Raw genomic sequence first — 25,063 nt, 5'->3', positions numbered from 1 at the left:
GGTCATTAGCATCATCATAGCTCACTGTGACTTCAAACTATCTCAGCCTCCCAATAGCTGGGACTATAAGCAGAGGCCACCACATCTGGCTTTTTTTTTTCTTTCTTTATTTCAGAGATGGGGTCACGATCATGCTCAGGCTGATCTTGAACTTCTGGTCTCGAACTTCTGGTCTCAAATGATTCTCCTACCTCAGTCTCCCAAAGTACTAGGATTACAGGATTAAGCCACCATGCTGGCTATTTTTTATATTTTTCAATTTTTTTAGAGACAGAGCAGGTCTTGCTATGTTGCCCAGCCTGGAAAAAATTGTTATTCACAGGTATGATCATAGCTCACCACAGCCTCAATCTCCTAGAAAGTAACCCCTTTCTTTGCCTCATCCTCCTGAGTGGCTAGGACTATAGGTGCAAGACATCACACCCAGTATTAAATTTTTAATATTATATTTTGTAAAGACAAGGTCTCACTATGTTGCCCAGGCTGGTCTTGAACTCATGGCCTCTAGTGATACTCCTGCCTCAGGTCCTAAAAGCACTGGGATTATAGGCCTGAGCCACCCTGCTTTGCCCCTTTCTGATTTATTTTTGACTAATATTTTCTTCTTATATTAGTCAATATGTTATAACTAGTCAATTAGTTATAACTAGTTGAACTCCAAATGAGGCTGATTAACCCAGGTGAACCTGCAACTTAAATTTCACATAGTAGTCTTAATTTCAAACATTTTATCCTACATATCATAAATATGCTATTACTCATCAGACTATGTATATTTTAATTACTTTAGGCTTCATATAACAATATTGCCTACAACAATTAGCCTGTTGTCCTTGGCTGTATTTTATTTTTCAGTGATTTGGAGGCTTATGGAATTATAGAATTTATATAAAAGTGACATGTCGCACAAGTAACATGTAGCCCACAGACATACTTTGATTAAAGTATGTCTGTTTTAAAATATTTTATTTATTTATAAACCCTTGCAATTCAGAAATTTTCACATAAAAATCAATATTTGGTGGCTCTGCGCCTGTGGCTCAAGCGGCTAAGGCGCCAGCCACATACACCTGAGCTGGAGGGTTCGAATCCAGCCCGGGCCGCCAAACAACAATGATGGCTGCAACCAAAAAATAGCCGGGCGTGTGGCGGGCGCCTGTAGTCCCAGCTACTTGGGAGGCGGAGACAGGAGACTGGCTTGAGCCCAGGAGTTGGAGGTTGCTGTGAGCTGTGACGCCATAGCACTCTACCCAGGGTGACAGCTTGAGGCTCTGTCTCAAAAAAAAAAAAAAAAAAAAAATCAATATTTGGGGCATCTGCTAAAAACACTCAGATGACCTGGCAACACTGGTGTAATCCATATCACACCAATCTGGTTTAACTTTTATGCAACAAAGTTATGAGTTGTTTTCCAGTTGCATGGACCCTGAGGTTGAACCGCACATAACCTAAGCATGCAATCACAGGTGGAATTATGAAGTGATCCAGGATCAAATCAGCTGGAGCTGGCGGGTGCGGACCTGCTGCCTCTGCCTTGGCGATGTTGGCGCGGTGGCAGCAAGCAGCGGAACCAATGAGCTGGAGGGTGGGCAGGGAGGCCCCATTTCCTACCTCTGAGAATGAAAGGGATTGTAGCCATTCATTTGCAACCCAGACATTGTCCCAGACAGGATGTCCCAGACATGCTAAATGTAACTACCGAGGGGCAGACATGTCCCGGACACGTTGTTCCAGACATGACCCAGACATGTCCCAGACACATTGTCCCAGACACACTAAATGTAACTACCAAGCCCCCCTAAATGTAACTACCCAGGACTCATGCGACTATATTATACCCCTAGACAAAGAGCCTAGAAACAGAGAGACAGAGAGAGAGTGAGAGCTTTTCTCTCCCTACTCGAGTTTTCTCTCTCTGCTCTGGCGCTTCTATATTCTTTTCTGTAGATAAATCCTGTCTTACCACTGATCTGTGGTCCGCAGATTTATTCTTCGAATCACGGAGACCAAGAACCTATGAAAGAGCGAAATTCTGGTATCACCTTCAGTTCCAGAAAAATAAAATAAAAAACTACTGGACCATATCTCTCTTAATTACTATTGGATTCCAGTAGGCAGCACAGGACCTGAAACAAAGGAGGCACCAATAAATGGCTTTTAATAAAAAAAAGGGGGGAATTTTTTTCTTTTCTTTTTTTTAGAGACAGAGTCTCACCTTGTCTCCCTCTGTAGAGTGCTGTGACCTGTGACGGCCGTCACAGGTCACAGCTCACAGCAACCTCCAGCTGTTGGGCTTAGGCGATTCTCTTGCCTCAGCCTCCCGAGTAGCTGGGACTACACTGTAGGTGCCAGCCACTATACCCAGCTATTTTTTGGTTATAATTTGGCCTGGGCCGGGTTTGAACCCACCACCCTCGGTATATGGGGCCGGCACCCTACTCACTGAGCCACAGGAGCTGCCCCGAGAATTTTTTTCTAACAGTCTAATAGTATTTAGCATGGAATTGACAGACATGTTCCACTCCCTATGGGAGGGACATAAGCACTTTATATGAATTATGAATTGCTGAAACCAATGGGGATTCTTTGCCTAGATTGTAGTGGGATGGGGGAAAGTAGTGGGGAGGGCGCGGTCATCCACAGATCTTATAAAAGGCTGTCACGCATAAGAGGGTACAGGTTTTTCACACCTCACTGGGGAGAATCTGGACCAGTGGGTAGCATGACAGGAAGAGAATTTGGCTCTTTATGGAAAAGAAGGTGCAACTTTACGAGGTGCTGTGAGGCTACCACTGCGAGGCAAATGCCGCGCGACGTAGGTCTGGGACACAGAAGCTGGAACTCTACTGCAGCTTTTTAGGTTAAGGCGTCGTCTCACTGGTGATAGTTTGGCGGGAATAGAAGGACTACGAAACAAGGCAGGGACCGGAACAGCTGCTCATTGGACGAGGGTGGGATTACACAGCCGGATAAGTCAAAGTATTGTGTTGATTGGTTGTTTTCTTGAGATACCGCCCTTTCTACATCTCTCAGCTCCTTGCTTCCGCCAGCGGGAGCGAGGTGCCCTTACTAAACATGGCCGAGAAGGCGTCCAGCCCTACTTGGAGCAGATTGGTTGTTTTCAGTAGTATGGCTGGAGAAGACCGGAACAAGCTTAGGATTCCTGAGCATTGATTGGCTGAAGCGAAAAGCACCCGAGACGCTGACTGGCTCCGTCATTCGCGGGAAGTAGTTTGTGGCGCCAGAAGAAAGTAGCTAGAACTCCGCTGCAACCTCGGACTGTCGGGTTTTCTACGAACCCACCAGGCCAGCACCTCTGGGGCCTGTTTCCCGAGGCAGTCACGACCAAGATGTGGAATAGTAATGATGGGCGCGGAGGGCGGGGAAGAAGGAGAATCACAGGAGGATTGAACGACAGGGCGAGCCTGGGGTGGCAGAGGCGGGTGGCGGCGGGAGGGGGAGGGGTGTGAGCCGCAGGTGGGGGCGTTCCAGGGTGGGGAAAGGTGGCGGGGAAGGTTGGGGGATTAAGGGAGTGTCTGGGAGGGGCGAAGTCGTAAAAAATTTTGGATTTCAAAGGCCAGATTTCTCAGAGGCGCGGAAAGCGGCACAGGTACTAATACCGTTGTTTAAAACCAGGTGGTGGATTTGATAACTATGGCAGCTCCGCGTACGGGGGAGCCGGCGGCTACACACAGTCTCCCGGGGGCTTTGGATCGCCGACCGCTACTCAGTCCGAAAGGAAATCAGTAGGTGGAAGTAGTATTTTATTTTTTATTTTATTCTGAAACCCGTAACTCATTTCTGAGAGAAAATGTATGCGGCGATCTAATGCGATGATTATCGATTATTATTCGCGTTTCTGATAATTATATGCTGTATTTTGTTTGTTGTTTTTTAAAAGAGACAGAGTCTCACTTTGTCGCCCTCGGTAGAGTGCTGTGGCGTCACAGCTCACAGCAACCTCCAGCTCTTGGGTTTAGCCGATTCTGTTGCCTCAGCCGATGTGTTGTATGTTTTAAAAGTGAAATCCTCTGACTTTGCATCCACTGTTTCGTTGGGATTTTTTTTTCCCCTTAGGTTTATTGTGAAATTTATCAGTATAGTTAATGAATCCGTCTTGTGGAAAACTCTGTGAACGTGCCTTAATAGCCTATTTTACATTTCTTATGTATTCAAATTGATTTTTTCTTAAATGTAGTAAAGCGATGTAAGACAGTGGAAAGGGGATGGGGATGGTCTCAGAAATCAAGTAGATCTATGTTCTGCTGTTGCTCTGGCATTTTACTTGCAGGGTGTCACTGGACACTTTTTTTTTGAGACGGTCTCTCTATGTCGCCCTCAGTAGAGCGCAGTGGGGTCACACCTCACAGGAACCTCAAACTCTTGGGCTTAAGCGATTGTCTTGCCTCAGCCTCCCAGGTAGCTGGAACTATAGGCGGCTACCACAACGCCGGGCTATTTTTGTTATCATTGTAGTTATCATTGTTGTTTAGCAGGCCTGGGCGGGGTTGGAACCTGCCAGCCCCGGCGCCGCAACCACTGAACTACAGGCGCTGAGCCTGGACACATTTCTTACTCTGCTTAGGAGTCAGTTTTGCACCTATTAAATGGAGTTAATACATTTCGTATGAGTCTTGAGACTTAATATTATATACAAAGAGCACTGGCTTTGGATCCAGAAAATTCATAGACTTCAGTATGAGTTTGTTTGTTTGTTTTTTGCATCACTCTGCTTCCCAGGCTAGAGTGCAGTGGCATTATGATAGCTCACTGCAACCTCACACTCCAGGGCTTAAGAGAGCCTCCTGCTTCTGTTTCCCAAGTACATGGGACTACAGATGTGCCCAGCTAATTTAAATTTTTTGTAGAGACAGGTCTGGTCTCCACTCCTGGCCTCAAGCAGTCTGCCAGCCTTGGCCTCCGGAAGTGCTGGGATCACAGGCATGAGCCACCTTACCCAGCCAGTTTTGCCTTTTAACTGGTATTGTAACTAGTGAAGCATCTTGAAGTTTGTGGTCATTTGTTTTTCTCATCTAATTATAACACTAGTCCTGCTTGTATCACAGAGTGGTTCTGAGAATTGATAAAGGTAATTTGTAGGAATGTGATCTGTAGGAAGCTAAGTATTTATTATTCACTTTCCAAGAGGCTTTATTTGGGTTCTCTTTAATTGTTACTCAGATGTGGTGTTAAGATTCAGTATGAACAAATCACATTTTGTTTGTTTTTACTTTTTTTTTTTTGTTTGTTTGAGACAAGAGTCTCACTGTTGCCCTAGGTAGAGTGCCTTGGCATCACAGCTCACAGCAACCTCAAGCTCTTGGGTTTAAGCCAGCAGTTCTTAACCTGTGGGTGGCGACCCACAGGAACTGTACTAAAGGGCCATGGCATTAGGAAGGTTGAGAACCACTGGGCCTTAAGCGATTGTCTTGTCTCAGCCTCCCAAGTAGCTGGGACTGCAGGCGCCTGCCACACGCCCAGCTATTTTTTTTTTGGTGGAGGTGGGGGTGTTTGGGTTTGTCTTTCTTTTGCAGTTTAGTTTTTGGCCAGGGCTGGGTCTGAACCTGCCACCTCCGGCATATGGGGCCTGCACCCTACTCCTTTGAGCCACAGGTGCCGCCCACACACACCCCGGCTATTTTGTTGTTGTCATTGTTGTTTAGCAGGGTGCATATGGCCCCTAACCACTGAACACGGGCTCCAAGCCGCAAATCACATTTTGTATACAGGTTGATAAGTTTATTTAGGGGTGAAAATTTATTCAGAGGTTTTGTGTTGCTGGGGAAAAAATCATTGATAATTCCCACAGGTTTGGGCATTGCTTTACATTTTTCTTTTTGTTTTTATTTATTTATTTATTTGAAACAGAGTCTCACTATGTCACACTACGTAGAGTGCCATGATGTCACAGCAACCTCAAACTGTTGGGCTTAAGCGATTCTCTTGCCTTAGCCTCCCAAGTAGCTGGGACTACAGGCACCCACCACAACACCCAGCTATTTTTCTGTTGCAGTTGTCATTGTTGCTTAGCTGGCCTGGACTGAGTTCGAACGCGCCAGCCTCAGTGTATGTGGCTGGCACTGTAACCACTGTGCTACAGGTGCTAGGTGTGCTTTATATTTTTTGTATGCTTTATTAAATATAATTCTATAGAGGCTGGGCACCTGTAGCTCGGTGGCTAGGGCTCCAGCCACATACACCAGAGCTGACAGGTTCAAATCCAGCCCGGACCTGCCAAACAACAATGACAACTGCAACCAAAAAATAGCCGGGCGTTGTGGCGGGTACCTGTAGTCCCAGCTACTTGGGAGGCAGAGGCAAGAGAATCGCTTAAGCCCAAGAGTTTGAGTTTGCTGTGAGCTGTGACTCTACGGCACTCTACCCTGGGTGACAGCTTGAGACTCTGTCTCAAAAATATTACAATTCTATGGCGTGTCAGAGACTCGGGTATGTTAAGAACGGGCTTTATATGCTTACGCTCACATGGTAAGTAACTGGAACCAGACAGTGCACACATGATGCAGAACAAATACAAAATCTGGTGAGCAGTTGCTTCTCATATTACAGTTTTCTTTTTCCTAGAAGATCAGTGGGGACTTCATGTCTCTAACTTTGTCTTTCTTGAGGTTGTGAAGGAGAAAACAGAAGGTGGATTATTGGTTCTCATCTTTTTCCCCAAGTGTAACTGTTTTTCTCTGTTCTGGTTGTTAGGATTTTTCCCTCAGACTCCCTAGCCTGGATTGTGTATTAAGAGAGCTTTTCAGAGAAAGATGAGAGTTATAAGCTAGAGACTCAAACCCAGGTCTTTTTGTTTTGAAATGGTCTTTTCCATAGTACATTTAATAAACTCTACTTAAAATGTTTACTGTTGATTGTACGTTTGTTTTATTTGGTTGTTCCCTGTGAAATTTCAGATATAGACCATTTCTTACCTATAAAAATGATGGTTTCATACAGTATTGTCAAGAGTGGCCTGTAGGGCGGTGCCTGTGGCTCAAAGGAGTAGGGCAGCGGCCCCATATGCTAGAGGTGGTGGGTTCAAACCCAGCCCCGGCCAAAAACTGCAAAAAAAAAAGTGTCAAGAGTGGCCTGTGGTTCATAGTCCGCTATGAAAATAATGTTTTCTTTATTAAACATACTTGTGCTGGCACACTCTCTGTGAACCTCTTTGGGACAGATCAGGAACTCCTTGTGATCATTTCCTGGCATGTAATATGTGCTCAATAAAAAATAATAAATAGCTGATTTGAGAAGACTTTAAAGGCATTGTTGACCTATGAACCAGTAATCTTTATCTGAGGAGTAATATTTATCTCCTACATGCAGAGGTATTAGCGCTTTATATACAGGATATGTTTTGTTTACAACTTGAAAGCTAGATATTCTTATTTTTTCAGAAAACGTATGGCATGTCCAAGGGTGTGGAGCTGGGATTTGAGCGTAGGCGTATAGGACTTACAGGACTATCTAGCTCCAAAGCCCATGTTCTTGCCACTTTACTGGTTCTTTCTTTCTTTTCTTATGCCGAAGATATAATGAAAATCTCAGCCAGGATAAGTGAAAATATAAGATATAGTAGTTTTAGAGGTAAAACTTAGGACCTCTGCAAATTTTAAATCTATAACTATTAACATAGCCTATAACCTCACCTATAAAACATTATAAAGTAAAATGGGAAAGCACAGTTGATCCATTCACATCCTTATTAAAAGCTATTGCATGTACAGAGAGTGAGGAACAGTAACCAAGATGTTAATTGCTAACATTTACTACTGAGTGCTTACTATGTGCCTGATAGTATTCTGGTGCTTTACCATAGAGTTAATTTCCATAATGATTTTATCATTCCTATTTTTGCAGATGAAGAAACTGAGGTATAAATGTTGAGAAACACGACTAAGAATACACTGCTCTTGAGGGCCGAGCCACAATCTTAGCCCCCAAGCTCAGCTGCTACCTTTTGTGGCATGTGCTGTGGTGGTTGGCTGGGGTTTTTTATGCCATCCTGGCAATACTAAACCATTCAAAATTATGCTTCAGCAAAGTAAAATATTGTCATTGTCGTGGATCTTCAGGTCAGCATTGTGACTGCTAAATCCGTGAAGGCCAAGAGGCCCCTGTATTTTGTGTTTGACCTGTAGAGCAGGTTTTGTCATATCCTGTTGGTTTCTGACAGGAAGAATGCTCATCTTCCATCTGCGCTGTTTCTACCTTGTACGTATTCCCTCTGTGACACTGTGGGAGTACAGATTGGCCCTCAAGCCTGTAATGCCCGTTTCTACCTGCTTTTTTTTCACAGTTGAAATTCTCCACTTCAAAGTCCAGCCCAAAGATTTCCTCTGAAATTGCCAGTTAGTTTTTCCGAGATCCCACATAGTACTTTGCATTTCTTCCGTGTATCAAGATCAGGTTCATTAGGTTAGGAAGGCAGATCCTATCCCATCTTACTACCCCATCTTACGTACTGTTTTTGCCAGTGGTAGGCAAAAATAAGAGTTTACAGTGTTGTCTGGCTGTTCCAGGATGTGATCTGAGTGTCTTCATTACAGAAACTCCCAAGTCCGGTTTCCACTGGCCATTTATCAAACCTTTTCCCAATAGCATCTCATCTTGTCAGTGACCTGAACAACAGTCTGCCTTCTCCCTAACGCTAGGGTTTGTTCTAGCAGTAGGTCATTCTTCCTTATCCTGTCCCCACTCTAGCCTACTCATTTTGGTGAATTGTTAGTGGGTTCCGAACAAGCTTCTCCTATTCAGGAGCTTTGGAGTAAGACAAACCTGGGTTTGGATGATCAAAGTTTGGTATTAGTAGTATGTCCTTGGTTTTTATCTCTGAAGCAAGGATAATGAGATTTGTTTTGAAAATTCAATATTCTAATATATTTCAAGTGTTTGGCACATGGCAAGTGTTAAATGAGTGGCAGTTATTCCTTTCTTGATTGGATTTTTGCATGCTTTTTCTTTTCAGAGAGCCCGAGCCCAGCACATTGTGCCCTGTACTATATCTCAGTTGCTTTCTGCCACCCTCATTGATGAAGTGTTCAAAATTGGGAATGTTGAGATTTCACAGGTACGTAAAAGAATTTATGGACGGGGCACCTAATCATATGAAGAATGTGAGATAAGACTAACTTCATCTAAAAATGTATTAAAGTTGGCAGCGCCTGTGGCTCAAGGAGTAAGGCGCCTGTCCCATATGCCGGAGGTGGCGGCTTCAAACCCAGCCCTAGCCAAAAAAAAAAAAAAGTATTAAAGTTGCTTTGGTTTCCAGGAAAACTAAACTTTTTTTTTCTAACCTAGGTCATTATTGTGGGGATAATTAGACATACGGAGAAGGCTCCAACCAACATTGTTTACAAAATAGATGACATGACAGCTGCACCCATGGATGTTCGCCAGTGGGTTGACACAGATGTAAGCAACTATTTTTGAATCACAGTGGAGTTACTCGGGGACTTCAGAGATGTTTTCTTAGTCTTTTAAAATTTTTTTCTTATTCTACATGATTGCAAGAGGGACTTTACCTAACAAATGCAATCAGTGTAACCTGGCTTATTGTACCCTCAATGAATCCCCAATAATAAAAAAAAAAAAAAAAAAAATTTTTCTTATTCTAAAAATAGTACATAATCAAGATATCGAAGGCAGAAACCCTAAAATGAAAAATTAATAAACTAGATTACATGAAACTTTAAAACCTTCCAGACTTCCCAATAAATCATAAAGTTAAAAAGCAAGTATCAAGGGTGGCACCTGTGGCTCGTAGGGCACTGCCCCATATGCCAGAGGTGGCAGGTTCAAACCCAGCCCTGGCCAAAAACTGTAAAAAAAAAAAAAAGCAAGTATTAGGAGACAACAGAATGTAAATTCCGTGAGAATAAGGATTTTGTCTTGGTTACCATTGTAGCCCCAGCACCTAGAACAGTGACAGTCACATAGTAGTCCTTGAATAAATGTTTAAATGAATGGGGAAAATACTTAGAACATATTATAAATGTTTAAAATTTTAAGGCTGGGTGAGGTGGTTCACACCTGTAATCCCAGCACTCTGGGAGGCCGAAGTGGGTGAATCACTTGAGCGCATGAGTTTGAGACCAGCCTGAGCAACAGTGAGATCCCATCTCTAAAAAACAGCCAGGCGTTGTGGCAGGCACCTGTAGGCCCAGCTACTCCGGAGGCTGAGGCAAGGAGGTCTCTTGAGCCCAAGAGTTTGAAGTTGCTGTGAGCTATGATATGACAGCACTCTACTGGGGGCAAGAGGGGGCAAGAAAATGAGACTCATCTCAAAAAAAAAGAAAATTTTAATAAAAGATCCTTACAAAGCAAAAGCACTTCACCTTAGAAAAATGGGCAAAGGAGATACATGGTTCATAAAAGGCAGTACAAATGGCAACAGCAATAACTAAAGCAGTTTAATAAGCATTGAGATACCATTTTTATTTATTTTTTTGAGATAGTCTCACTTTGTCGCCCTCAGTAGAGTGCTATGGAGTCATAGCTCACAGCAACCTCAAACTCTTGGGCTCAAGCGATTTTCTTGCCTCAGTCTCCCAAGTAGCTGGGACTACAGGCGCCCACCACAACACCCAGCTGTTTTTTGATACAAGGCCTCACTCTAGCTCAGGCTGGTCTCAAACCCCTGATCTCAGGCAATCTACTCGCTTCAACCTCCCAAGTGCTAGGATTATAGGCATGAACCACCCCACCCAGCCCTTCCAATTTTTTTTGTTTGTGTATATTCATGGAATATAAATTTGGTTTTGCTATGTTGATGTGTTGGATTGTGGTGAAGTCAGGAAGAATTTTCTCATTTTTATTTGTATTTCTTTGTTTTTAGTGTTGAATTCTTTTTACTATGTTTAATATTTATGGGGGTTTTGTAAATTTTCTCTTTTTGTTTTTTGATTCCCCTACCCCAAGAGTGTTTATTTCTAAGAGGTTGAAAAATACTATAGTAACCTGTTATTGTCTTTATGCCAACAGTTTTTCTAGTTTGTCTTTTAACTTTGAAAAGTTTTTCTAGTCCCAAAGTATTATTTTTTAATTCTCCATAATTCCTTCTATTATTTCTGTGATTTCTTCTTTTTTTTTTATCATTAAATCTTTGATCTGTACAGAATAGATTTTAGTAAAAGGACAGAAGTAGAGATCCAGCTTCACTTTTCTCAAGTGGATTTAAAATATTGTGAGAATACAAAGTTCTAGCTGTGGCATAGCTGTGTACAATAATAAAGAGATGCAGTGAAATGCAGAAAAAAAGTTGATCTCCAAGTGATAGAATTTGTAAGGTTTCTTTTTTCTTTCTTTTTTTTTTTTTTTTTTGAGACAGAGTCTCACTATGTCACCCTCGGTAGAGTGCTGTGGCGTCATAGCTCACAACAACCTCAAACTCTTGGGCTTTAGCAATTCTCTTGCCTCAGCTTCCCAAGTAGCTGGGACTACAGGTACCTGCCACAATGCCCAGCCATTTTGTGTTGTTGTTGAAGTTGTCGTTGTTTAGCAGGCCCAGGCTGGGTTGGAACCCGCCAGTCTTGGTGTATGTGGCCAGCACCCTAACCATTGAGCTATGGGTGCCGAGCCAGATTTTTTTTTTTAAACAATTTTTACAATTAATCCCATTTCTTTTCAAAGACAGAGAAAATTGTGTAGGCCAAACTTACAAAAGCTTTGTTAAGAGGGATTGCAAGAGTTTCTGGAGCCCTGAGCCAGGTTTTTTATTTTTAAATACATTATTTTCTAGTTTGTTTGTTTTTTGAGGCAGAGCCTCAAGCTGTCACCCTGGGTAGAGTGTCGTGGCGTCACAACTCATAGCAACTGCCAACTCCTGGGCTTAAGTGGTTGTCTTGCCTTAGCCTCCCAAGTAGCTGGGACTAGAGGCACCCGTCACAACGCCTGGCTTTTTTGTTGCTGTTGTTTAGCAGGCCTGAGCAGGATTCAAACCCACCAGCCAGAGCATGTGGCCGGCACCCTAACCACTGAGCATGGGTGCCTGGTCAGATTTTTTTTTTAAGAGACAAGAGTCTTGCTCTGTCCACATAGGCAGTGGTGCAATCATAGCTCACTGTAGCCTTGAACTCCTGGGCTCAAGCGATTCTCTTGCCTCAAGTTTTTTATAGAGACAGGGACTTGTTATATTCCCAGGCTAGTCCCAAACTCCTAGCTCTGAGTGATCCTCCTGCCTTGGCCTCCTAAAGTGCTAGTATTATAGATATGAGCCACAGCACTTGGCCTAGAAATTTTAAAGAGGCTTTCACCAGCATCATTAAGACCTTAGTGATGTGTTTATATTTTATCTGTTAGGACACCAGCGGTGAAAACACTGTGGTTCCTCCAGAAACATATGTGAAAGTGGCAGGCCACCTGAGATCTTTTCAGGTAAAGTCAGAACAAAATAGCAGTTAAAATGAATTTGCCTGAAGCACTGTCTGGGTTTAGGATGCTTGACACTTAGGATGTCTCCATATTTAATGGGACAATATTTTATTCTTCTGTTCTTCAAAAGGAAATAACTTGTTTTTACCTTAATATAAAGCTAACCAAATGGTGGGGAGAGAACAGATTCTCCACGTATAACACCAGCTGTGGCATCCGTTAGGTGGAGAAGGAAAAACATTGGATTCAGTCAGGAAAATAGACTCTGCTCAGTTGTGGAACCTTGGGAAAGTCATGAATAACTGAGCTAGTTTCACTTTTTTTCCCTCATTGTTGACCATGTTTGGATTGTCTCTGAATTCAAAATTTTAAGTATGTAACATTTTTCTCCTATTGGCCAAAAATAATATAACTGAGAAAAGAGCCCCGATGTTTTGACCTGAAATTGATGCAAATATGCTCATCCTTTATTCACACTTTTCTCTTCATTTTAATAGAACAAAAAGAGCCTGGTGGCCTTTAAGATCATGCCCCTGGAGGATATGAATGAGTTTACCACACATATTCTGGAAGTGGTCAATGCACACATGACGCTGAGCAAAGCTAACAGCCAGGTGAGCAGCTTTACCCTTCTAGCTTTTTCTCTTCCTTGGAAGAACGTAGACTGCTTTTGGCTCCAGCTTTCGTTTCCTCGACATTTTGAAGGTTGAATCAGAAGAAAGGCATCACTCAGTCTCAGAATACTTTCTTCATGAGCTCTATCATGGTCTTTTATTCCCAAGGAGCACTTTTGTTTCTCTCAGAATTGTGAGTTCCTCTGACCCCACTGGCCTGGATGCCTGAGGCCTAAAAGAGCCGTCAGGTTTAGATGTGTAATTCCAGACTGACGTCTTAGCACCAGGATTCTCAGTCTGTTCAGAGAAAACCCCAAGTAGGACAGCATTTTGCTGCTTTCATTCCCACTTATTGGCTGTGTGGGGAAAATTATGTACTAGTTTTTTCCCCCTGAAATTACATTTTCTTGGTTAATATTGAAATTTCTCCATATTATTTTCTGTTGTGTGAATCGACTTTGGCAAATCCACCTAGAACCACGCACAGGGTTTGTTGATCATCAGATGACTCAGGTAGCAAAGTAGAGGATTGGTTACAGAAGTAGAAACTGAAAAACTGATAAGCCATTAAGAAGACCGTGGCATCCAACTCTGTTCCAAGCACTTTGTTGACCACAGGGCCACAGATAAACTTATTCCTTTATCTGAAAAATAATTATTGAACCTTCATTGTGCCAATTGTTATTCTTGAAATACAGCAGTGAACAAGATGGATACAACATCTCCCCCTCAAGTTTACATTCTTGGGAGAAAAAGACAATAAACAAGAAAACTGATGTATAATTTTAGGTAGTTTTGAAATGAACCCAAACTTTGAATTTGAATTTACATTTGAAATAAAATAGAGAAGAGAGTGATGGCAAGAACAAGAATGGCACAGTTTTAGACAGAGGAATAGCATCCAAGCTAGAGAGGAGGAGCGCAAGGACCATGAGGCTGGAACAAACTTGGCATCTCTGAGACCAGCAAGAAGGGCAGAGTGTCTACAAATGACAAGAGAAGGGTTAAGGGATGTAGGTGAGGAGGCAGGATCCCATCACGTGGGGTTTGTAGACCAAGTAAGGATCAACTTTGTTCTGATTGGTACTAAGGTTTCAACGAGGGTGTGATGTGGTCTTATTTACCTTTTTTTTAATTTTTGAGATAGTCTTCCTCTGTTGCTCAGGCTAGAGTGCTATGGTGTCAGCCTACCTCACAGCAACCTCAAACTCCTGGGCTTAAACGATCCTCCTGCCTCAGCCTCCTAAGAAGCTGGGACTACAGGCACCAGCCATGATTCCTAGCAAATTTTTCTATTTTTAGTAGAGATGGGGTCTTACCTTTCCTTAGGCTGGTCTGAAACGCCTGAGCTCAAGCAAACATACCACCTAAGCCTCCCAGAGTGCTTGGATTACAGTCATTTGCCACTGATTTACCCTTTTAAAAAGCTCGCTCAGGGTGCTGTATTGAGAATAGACCATGAGACACCAGGAATGGTAGAAGCAGCTGGTATAAGAAATAGTCGTGGGTAGCACCTGTGGCTCAGTGGGTAGGGCACCGGCCCCATATACCGAGGGTGGTGGGTTCAAACCCGGCCCTGGCCACATTGCAACAACAACAACAAAATAACCAGGCGTTGTGGCATGCACCTGTAGTCCAAGCTACTCGGGAGGCTGTGGCAGAGAATCACCTAAGGGTGGTGCCTACTACGGCACAGTGGGTAGGGCGCCAGCCCCATATACCAAGGGTGGCGGGTTCAAACCCGGCCCTGGCCAAATTGCAACAAAAAAATAGCTGGGCGTTGTGGCGGGCGCCTGTAGTCCCAGCTCCTCTGGAGGCTGAGACAAGAGAATCGCCTAAGCCCAGGAGTTGGAGGTTGCTGTGAGCTGTGTGATGCCATGGCACTCTACCGAGGACCATAAAGTGAGACTCTGTCTCTTTTTTTTTTTTTGGCCGGGGCTGGGTTTGAACCCGCCACCTCCGGCATATGGGACCGGCACCCTACCCCTTGAGCCACAGGCGCCGCCCGAGACTCTGTCTCTAAAAAAAAAAAAAAAAAGAAAGAAATAGTTGGATTCCAATATATTTTGAAGGCAGAGCTGATAGTTTTTAGTGGATTAGATATAGGATATGAAGAAAAGGGAAGATTCAAAAATGACTTTTTGGAAGGTAAAATCCAGATTTCTATTTTAGATTTACTAGGTATGAGATGCCAGTTAGATGTTCAAGTGGAGAATGGAGTTGACATTTGACTATATAAGGCTAGGACTCAAGAGAGAGGTCAGAGCTAGAGTTGGCACTTTGGAGTTGTTGTATAGGCAGTGTTTAAAGCCAGGGGGGTCAAGAGAGCAGAGACCTGAGCTCTGGGCCACGTAACCTCTATAAGCCTAGAGGCAGAAAAGAAGCCAGTGGAAGGCAAAGAAGTTGCCAGTTAGGCAAGAGGAAAACTAGGAAATGTAATTTTTTTTTTTTTTTTTTTTTTTTTTGTAGAATATTCTGAAGAGTATTTCAAGAAGGAGAGAATGGAGGTAGACTGTAGGGTCCTACCTTAAGTCAAGTTAGATGATGAAAGAGATCTGTTGGATTTGGAAATCTGAATTGTCCAAAGGGAGGCTTTGGTAGAAGATATGGGGGGAGTGGGAATGGATAGAGAGTTTAAAGTGCTTATTGCTATACTTCATAACATATATTAAATAATACAAATGGTTTTAAAGTGAGAATGGGTGGTTACTGGAAACTGCAAGTATAGACAGTTATATTCAGGAGTGACTAAGGTAACCCTTTCTCTCAAAAAGGATTATGTTTCAGTGGGGGGTTCAGATCTCTTATGCAATGAAAGCAGTGACGGTGGCAAGTGCAGGGTGCCATGGAACCCCAGAGGAGGAGTTCAGATCCTTGCCTGGACATTGAGAAAGGCCTCTTGGAGAAGGTGATGCTAAATCCAGTCTTAAAAGATACATAAGCTGAGGTCACCTGAAGCAGGAGGGGAGGTCATTTCAGCAAAGGTATTGGTATAAGAAACAGCTTACAGGTTAGTGTTACTGGATCTTAAAATATAAGACTTCTGTTTCACATGCAAGCAATGTGAAGACCTCAAGCTTAAAAAACAATAAATCATGATTGATTTTTGTTTTTTTTTACTATCTCAAAACAGCAGGCATTTAGTGAACGTTTATTGAATGAATGATCTCCTGACTGGATGGGAATTTTCCTAATGAGGCTTCCACAGTACTCTGATATCTGCTGTGGTACTTAATATTTTTAATCTTCTGTCATTCGTATTTGTAAGTTCAATAGATGAAACACTGACAGCACATATTGTCCACTAGGCAGTGTGCAGAGATAAAGGGGCTTCTGTGGGAAGGTGATAAGCAGCCTGCAGGGTGCAGGGAGAGGGATTGGATTGTATGTGCCATAAGAGCCAGGAAGGAAGACGACGACCAGCTTGGCTTGGGGAATGGCAGGGAAGGCTTTGCAAAGGCAGTGGCAATCACATTGGACTTTGAAGGATTGAAGGACAAGAAGAGTCTTTCTTTACCAGTCAGAGAAGAGGAAGAATATTCCAGACAGGGAAAAACATGTTCAGATCAGAAGCTTGTTTGAGGGAGGCAAGAAGTCCAAGTGCAGCTGGGGAGTAAAGTGTGTTGATGGAGTGGTCAAAAATAAAATATGGATTTTGACATTAACTTCTAGATGTGGTGGGTCTAGTTTTATATTATTTTCACAGGCAGAGGGAGCCACTTGAAAGCTTTTAAGCAGAAGAGTGGCATGACTAGGGGAGGTTATGACTTGTAGCTGTGGGAGGGTTGATTAGGGGCTGAGGAAGCAGACCAAGGTGGTGAGGACCCACTTGAGCTGCACACTGAAAAGTAACAAACTGGTGTGACAGATCGTGGAAGGTGAGTGAGTGGAGACTCACAGGTGACTGCGTTTGAGTTTACTAACTGAAATGGAATATAATAAGGGCAAACAGGTTTGGAGAGGAAAGAAAGGAATTTTATTTTATTTTGAAGTGTCTGGAATATTTATGTGGAGGTGTCCAGTTAGATGGTGTCTGGGATAAAATCCGAGGGCACCGTCTGCCTTTTGGGAGATGGTAGAGGGATACTGTGAAGGTTAGTTCGAGAAGCAAATGAAGAACCAGAAGAATATAGTGTGGAGAAGCCTAAGGAGGAACACGTTTCAAGAGGAAGGTGGGCAGCATTGGAAAGCTGAAAGAGACTTGGATAATTGGTTGAAAAGTCATTAATGACTTTGGTGAGAACAGTTTGAGAGGTGTACTTGGGGAGAATCCAAACAATGGTGGACTGATGGATGACTAAGGAGAAAGAAAAGTAAAAATGATGACTGTAGAATATTTTAAGAAATGTGGTGAAATTAAAAAGAAAAAAAAGAAGAAATGTGGTGAGGCCGGGTGTAGTAGCTCACGTCTATAATCCTAGCATTCTGGGAGGCCGAAGTGGATGGATTGCTTGAGCTCACAGGTTCAAGACCAGCGTGAGCAAGAGCCCCTGTCTCTAAAAATAGCCAGGCATTATGGTGGAAGCTTGTAGTCCCAGCTACTTGGGAGGCTGAGGCAAGAGAATTGCTTGAGCCCAAGAGTTTGAGATTGCTGTGAGCTGATGGCATAGCACTCTGCAGGGTGACTAACTGAGACTCTGTGTCTAAAAAAAGAAAAGAAATTTGGGGCGGCGCCTGTGGCTCAAAGGAGTAGGGCGCCAGCCCCATATGCCAGAGGTGACGGGTTCAAACCCAGCCCTGGCCAAAAACTGCAAGAAAAAAGAAAAAGAAAAGAAATTTGGTGGTTGGCCAGGCACAGTGGCTCATACTTACAATCCTAGCACTCTGGGAGGCCAAGGTGGGTGGATTGCTGGAGTCCAGGATCAGCCTGAGAAAGAGTGAAACCTGTCTTTACTAAAAATAGAAGAACTAGCCAGGTATTTGGGAGGCTGAGGCAAAAGGGTTGCTCAAGTCTAAGAGTTTGAGGTTGCTGTGAGCTGTGATGCCATGGCACTCTACTCAGGGCAACAGAGTGAGATTTTGTCTCAAAAAGAAAGAAAAAGAAAATAAGTAAAGAGAAGATGGTGGGGACCGTGTCTCCTTTCTTTCCCTGTTGACCTCTCATGCCTAGTTGACAATGAATGGTTGAGTGGCTGAGCCCCGAGGACATTATAGCAGATATAACCATTAGCATATAACCATTGTAGCAGATCTCCAGGTAATTTTCTTCTTCTTGTTTCCTTTCCTCTGGTTCCTCTCAGAAGAAAAGGAACCTGAAATATCTTTCTCTCTTTATGATGTTGTCTACTTCCAAGGGTTACTTTATCTTCCTATGAAGTATTCATTCATTAGGTAATAACTGTCCTTGCCTATGTAAGTAGTTGTTATTGGGAAAACTTTGCTTAAATTGTTTCGTATAAGCTGCTTATGAACAAGCTATTTGAAAGAGTAAAGACTCGGGAGGCGCCTGTGGCTCAGTTGGTAAGGCGCCGGCCCCATATACCGAGGGTGGTGGGTTCAAACCCAGCCCCAGCCAAACTGCAACCAAAAAATAGCCGGGCGTTGTGGCGGGCGCCTGTAGTCCCAGCTACTCAGGAGGCTGAGGCAAGAGAATCGCTTAAGCCCAGGAGTTGGAGGTTGCTGTGAGCTGTGTGAGGCCACGGCACTCTACCAAGGGCCATAAAGTGAGACTCCGTCTCTACAAAAAAACAAAAAAAAAGTAAAGACTGTAACTTGGTGGATATTCTAATGTTGTGAACTTATTTCTTAATTCAGCCCCCACCAGGGAGAGCACCCATCAGCAATCCAGGAATGAGTGAAGCAGGGAGCTTTGGTGGGACTAGCTTCATGCCAGCAAATGGCCTCACTGCAGCTCAAAACCAGGTAAATGCCACCTGAGTGGCTCCAAAAATGTGAAAAAGACGATCTTGAATTTGATTACTTCATTGGTGATCTAAGTCTAAGTGCCTGGCTCACTTATTTCTTATTAAGGGACTCAGGTTTGTATGGATGAGCTGATTCAAAGTAGTTGCTAAAATGTTTTTGATCTGAATCTTCAGGTGCTGAATTTGATTAAGGCTTGTCCAAGACCTGAAGGATTGAACTTTTATGATCTCAAGAACCAGCTTAAACATATGCCTGTAGCCTCAATTAAGTGAGTATTTGATTTCTATGGGGTAGGGCTCCAGAATTGTACCCATTCCACCCCACCAGGGTTTCCTTGCCATGAAGAGTGAGTTTAAAATGTAAAACAAGTTAACAGGAAGTTGTTTAGACGTGGCTTTACCCATCACATCACTCATTCATTTGTTCATTCAACAAATACCAAGGCCCATTATGGGGGGCGGGGGGATATAATTCTCAGCAAAAATTGTTCTGATACTTCATGGGATTTAGTCTGGAGGAGTGAAGTCCTTAGCTCCTGGTCCTCAGGTGTATACCCATTGGTGTTAGTGTCCCCATTGTGGCTATATTAGGGCAGGGGTCCTCAAACTGCTGCCCGCGGGCCACATGAGGCGGTGTGATTGTATTTGTTCCTGTTTTGTTTTTTACTTCAAAATAAGATATGTGCAGTGTGCATAGGAATTTGTTCATAGTTTGTTTTTTTTTAAGCTATAGTCCGGCCCTCCAATGGTCTGAGGGACAGTGAACTGGCCCCCTGTTTAAAAAGTTTGAGGATGCCTGTATTAGGGTATCTGGTCCAGAAGCCATTAAACAGTCAGTCCTTCCAGCATCTTACCCTGATTCCATCATGGACAGGCAGCCTCCTAATTCCAGTATAAGGGACTAATCAGACAAACTGAGTACTGTGGTGCTTGTGATAGTTATTTGCTACTGTAAATCAGTTGATATTTTAGGCCTAAATAGAAAAGAAATGCTCAGGTCTAATTCTGTTTCCTGTCCTATGAAATAAGGATAGTAATTCTGACCTTAGAATTGCTATAATGAAGAGGTGCATAATCACAGTCACCTAGTAGGTGCTCTGTAGATTGTGGCTGTTATTAAGTATGTCACTGGCTCTGACCCTGCGGGCCTTGAAGAGTTTGAAAGTGTCATACTGTTTCTTTTCTTTTTTTTTTAAGAGATGGCGTCTCACTTTATCGCCCTCGGTAGAGAGTGCCTTGGTGTCTCAGCAACCTCCAACTCCTGGGCTTAAGCAATTCTCTTGCCTCCTGAGTAGCTGGGACTACAGGCACCCGCCACAACGCCCAGCTATTTTTTTGTTGCAGTTTGGCCGGAGCTGGGTTCGAACCCACCATCCTTGGTCCATGGGGCTGGCGCCCTACCCACTGAGCCACAGGCACCGTCTGTCATACTGTTTCTTAAAAGCCCTTTCCTTTACTACTTTTTTTTTTTTTTTTTTTTTTTTTTGGCCGGGGCTGGGTTTGAACCCGCCACCTCCGGCATATGGGACCGGCGCCCTACCCGCTGAGCCACAGGCGCCGCCCTCCTTTACTTCTTAGAGAGAGAGCAAGGGGATTTCAGTGTTTGGATGGCAAGGAGGGACTTTTAAAGACAGCTGTTTGTACTACGAAATTTTACACCTAAGTGCAAGGTTAACTATAGATCAGGTCCTTGTCTCACTTAGGCTGGTATGTAAGAGAGGCTGTATTTTCTTCAGTCATTACAAAAGTTTTGAGAGACACAAAAATCAAGAAATGTAAAATCTGCACTTAATAGAAAGAAATGAAGCCCTTCCAGCAACACCAATAAGCCGAGCAAGGTGAAAATTGCACAAGTGAATCAGAAAGGACACTGTCAGCTGTATTTTTTGGAAGTGACATAATGGACCATAACATGGTCTGTCTCAAAAAACTTTGATAGGGACCTACGTAGCCATTATCTCCATGGATGACGTCAGTTTTGCAATTTTACTGACATTGCTTCCTGGAAGAGCCTTCTATGAGCAAAATAGTTGTGAATTCTTCTTAGCTAAAATACAAAAGTTGGAGGCCGGGCATGGTGGCTCACACCTCTAATCCCAACACTCTGGGAGGCTGAGGTGGGTGGATCCCCTGAGCTCACAGAGTTCGAGACCAGTCTGAGCTAGAGTGAGACCCCCATCTCTAAAAACAGCGGGGCATTATGGCAGGCGCCTGTAAAACAAGCTGCTTGGGAGGCTGAGGCAAGAGAATCACTTGAGCCCAAGAGTTTGAGGTTGCTGTGAGCTATGACGCCACAGCATTCTAGCAGGGGCAACAGATAGTTGGAAGTAAGTGAAGTTTGCATATGTGTCCATGTCCAAAAGGCAGTTTTGCATTGGTTTGAAAATGAACTATTTTTTTCTTTCTAGGCAAGCTGTGGATTTTCTGAGCAATGAGGGGCACATCTATTCTACTGTAGATGATGATCACTTTAAATCCACAGACGCAGAATAACCGGATCTAAATTGGGGACCTATTTTCTAGCTGGTCCTGTTTTCATAGTCCTTTGTCTCCAGCTGTGCATGTTTGGCCAGGTGACATCTAGGAAGTAGGTTTCATCTGTAAAGGTCTCAGCTGACATCCTTGTGAAGCTTACTGCTCTTCTGTGTTTTGTTATGTTTTGCTAGCTCCAACTATTATGGGTAATTAACAGGGCTATAACCCAGAGTGGAATTTCTTGAAGAAGTTACAAATAAGCTAGTTACAGCCCAGCAGGACAGATAGAATGAAGAAGGATGCTGCCATAGAGTACTCAAATAATGCTCCGGTGTTTCTGTTCCTAAAATGTTTCCAACCGAAAGAAGAAGAGTAAGACGAGGCTCTGTGGGCCCAGAAACATGCTGGCCTCTTCCTGTTTTTGTTTCCCACTTTGGTTATGTGATATTACTTCCAGAATTGCACTTTCCCTCACCTGCTTGTCATGACTGCTGTTTGTCATGATAGCATGTTTATATGAACATGAAGTTCAAGGGCGTGCCCTCTCCAAGGGCAGAGGAGACGAAGAAGTTTCACTGCATTTTGTACAAAGTAAATGCATTCATATGTTTAATAAAAGAGCTCTGTTGTACTACTTGTGAAATGTTCTCAACTTTCTTTCTAAACTGGTTTAATTACTGCTTTACCATCTGAGGCAGTGTAGTGTAGTGAAGCTGGGGTTTGAATCTGGCTCTCCCACTTTTTTTTTTTTTTTTTTTTTTTTTAATTTGGCCAGGGCTGGGTTTGAACCCGCCACCTCCGGCATATGGGACCGGCGCCCTACCCGCTGAGCCACAGGCGCCGCCCGCTCTCCCACTTTTTAGTGGAATCTTGAGCAGTCCACGTGAGCTCTGAGAGCCTCCATTTCCTCGGGTATGAAGAGAAAAGTGTTCTTTCCTCATAGGCTTGTTGGAAAATTGAATAAAATAAAGTCTGTAAAGTATCTAGATTGCCATTAATAGGGATTATAAGATGGCTCTTTGTGTTGAATCTTTAGCAGTGTGTGATCATGTAACTGAATTGAACATCTACCATTTGACCTAAGATGAGACTTTCCAAAAGCCTGTGGCCATTTTTTAGCCAACTTGATCAGCTCTGTTTCTTTTTTCTTTTTTTTTTTTGAGACAGAGTCTCACTATGTCACCCTTGGTAGAGTGCTGTGGCTTTATAGCTCACAACAACCTCCAACTCTTGTGCTCAAGCAATTCTCTTGCCTCAGCCTCTGGAGTAGCTGGTTACAGGCACCTGCCACAACACCCAGCTTTTTTTTTTTTTTTGAGATGGAGTCTCACTATGTCACCCTTGATAGAGTGCTATAGCATCACAGCTCACAACAACCTCCAACTCTTGGGCTTAAGCGATTCTCTTGCCTCAGCCTCTGAAATAGCTGGGACTACAGGCACCCCCCCGCCTCAACACCTGGCTATTTTTGGTTACAGTTGTCAGTGTTGTTTAGCTGGCCCGAGCTGGGCTCGAACCCGCCAGCTTCAGTGCAAGTAGCTGGCACTGTGACCACTGTACTACGGGTGCCAAGCCATTTTTCTATTTTTTTGTAATAATGGGGTCTTGCTCTTGCTCAGGCTGGTCTCACACTCCTGATCTCAAGTGATCCTCCTGCCTCAGACTCCCAAAGTGCTGAGATTACAGATGGGAGGCACCACACCCAGCCCCAGAGTTGTCTTTGACAACTCCAGAAAGCAAGCCACATCTTGAGTCAAGGAACCAGTTATGAAGGTAATGAAGTGCAGCATGCAAAAGAAGTCTATATTTGCTTTAACTAGTTTTCTAAATGAGATTTAGCAGCTGTGTAGAGAAGTTGCCACCCCCTTGCTTTCTAACAGTAAACACTGTCTAGGTGTTAGTCTGAACATAGAGTAGTTACCATCTGGGGAGCAAAGCAGATGCTTAAAACTCAGTCAACCAGTATGTTCATTTGCAAGTTGGTCCATTCTTGGTTATTTTCCCAAAGAAAGAACAGTGGCTAAACATGGTGAAATATATATTTGAATTTGGAATCTATGATAGGATACTTTCACGGGTGGTGGGCTTCTCTTTCTAGTAATCAGCCAAGTGCCCCCCAATGGGGGAAGCAACAGAAGTAGTTTTAGGTGGAAGTCTTTTTTTTTTTTTTTAATAGAATCAGATGATGTAGCAATGAAAAATTATTCAGTTTTGATTTGATACATACCACGTCAACCCATTGGTGAGGTACTAGGAATATATAAAGCACAAAAAGGGTTTGACATCACAGGACTTGCTACCTCTCTGCCATCTTGGCATTTCTATGGTCTCGCAGGAGGAGTGTGATTTCTGAACACCGTGGGGTCCTACGGGCCTGGGGGGTTGTTCCTCAGCAGAATGAAGCTCCAGCCTTCGTGGAGCGGATGCTCTGCTTGGGCAGGAGGAACTTGCATCACAGACATTTGTGGTCCCCTCGTACATCAGATGTAGTGTTCTCTTGGTACACTATTGAGACAGCAGTATCACCCCAAGTGGGTACTTAGAAACCTCCAGTATCAATAGCCCAGCAATGGGTTCAGCTTGCTCGCAGAAAAATCTTCCTCTAGGTATATAGGTGGGAAATGAGGCTTCTTGGGAAATAATACCTTACTGGTGAGCTACGACTCCACCACACTCTCCTGAGGGCAACAAAGTCAGACTCTCAAAAGCAAAGAGGCTCGGTGCCTGTAGCTCAGTGGCTAGGGCACCGGCCACATACACCAGTGCTGGTGGGTTCAAACGCAGCCCAGGCCTACCAAACAACAATGACAACTATAATAACAACAACAAAAATGGCTGGGCGTGTGGTGGGCGCCTGTAGCCCCAGCTACTTGGGAGGCTGAGGCAAGAGAATTGCGTAAGCCCAAGAGTTTGAGATTGCTGTGAGCTGTGACTCTATAGCACTCTACTGAGGGCGACATAGTTAGACTCTTGTCTCCCCCAAAAAAAAAATTAGTGTCTGGCTGGGCACAGTGGCTAACATTTTGGGAGGCTGAGGCAAGTGGATTGATTGAGCTTAGAAGTTTGAGACCAGTCTAAGCAAGAGTGAAACCCCATCTCTACTAAAAATAGAAAAATTAGCCAGGCAGGGATTTAGGCATCTGTAGTCCCAGCTATTAGGGAGGCTGAGGCAAGAGAGAATTCCTTGAACCTACCACAGCACTCTACCCAAGGCAATAGAGTGAGACTGTCTCAAAAACAAAAGCAATTATTTACCTGTTACTCTATTAATATGTACATTATAAACCTTCAAAAATAGAAATGAAAAAGAATTTTAAAAATAGGACTGGGCACGGTGGCTCACACCTATAATCCCAGCACTCTGGGAGGCTGAGACAGGTGGATTGCTTGAGCTCTGGAGCTCGAGACCAGCCTGAGCAAGAGTGAGACCCCATCTCTATTAAAAATAAAACAACCAGGGCGGCGCCTGTGGCTCAAAGGAGTAGGACGCCAGCCCCATATGGTGGAGGTGGCAGGTTCAAACCTAGCCCTGGACAAAAACTGCAAAAAAAAAATAAAAAAACAGCCAGGCATGTGATGGGTGCCTGGAGTTCCAGCTACTTGGGAGGCTGAGGCAAGAGGATTGCTTAAGCCCAAGTGTTTGAGGTTGCTGTGAGCTATGATGGTGCCACAGCACTTTACCCAGAGCAACAGAGTGAGTCTCTGTCTCAAAAAAAAAGTACGTATTTAAAAATTTTT

General features: G+C 43.6%; 1 protein-coding gene across 1 annotated transcript; it reads left to right on the top strand.

Annotated features, from left to right (window-relative positions):
* The first annotated feature begins 3,236 nt into the window (after window positions 1-3,236).
* On the top strand, window positions 3,237-21,956 carry RPA2 (replication protein A2). The gene is made up of 9 exons (XM_053575818.1): window positions 3,237-3,360; window positions 3,637-3,746; window positions 8,969-9,070; window positions 9,301-9,414; window positions 12,301-12,375; window positions 12,870-12,986; window positions 18,741-18,848; window positions 19,025-19,119; window positions 21,259-21,956. The coding sequence occupies exons 1-9, from the start codon at window positions 3,351-3,353 to the stop codon at window positions 21,341-21,343; spliced, it is 816 nt and encodes a 271-aa protein (XP_053431793.1). The 5' UTR covers window positions 3,237-3,350; the 3' UTR covers window positions 21,344-21,956.
* The last annotated feature ends 3,107 nt before the right edge of the window (window positions 21,957-25,063 follow it).

The sequence above is a fragment of the Nycticebus coucang genome, chromosome 22 (assembly GCF_027406575.1).
Source record: "Nycticebus coucang isolate mNycCou1 chromosome 22, mNycCou1.pri, whole genome shotgun sequence".
In the NCBI taxonomy this organism is placed as follows: Eukaryota; Metazoa; Chordata; class Mammalia; order Primates; family Lorisidae; genus Nycticebus; species Nycticebus coucang.
The sequence above is the reverse complement of the archived record's forward strand: the minus strand, read 5'-3'. Positions and strand labels throughout refer to the sequence as shown.

Excerpts from the sequence above, each read along its gene's own strand:
- RPA2 (XM_053575818.1), top strand. Across the intron at positions 18,849-19,024 it reads TCACTGCAGCTCAAAACCAG|GTGCTGAATTTGATTAAGGC; the intron begins GTAAATGCCACC and ends CTGAATCTTCAG. Across the intron at positions 19,120-21,258 it reads ATGCCTGTAGCCTCAATTAA|GCAAGCTGTGGATTTTCTGA; the intron begins GTGAGTATTTGA and ends TTTTCTTTCTAG.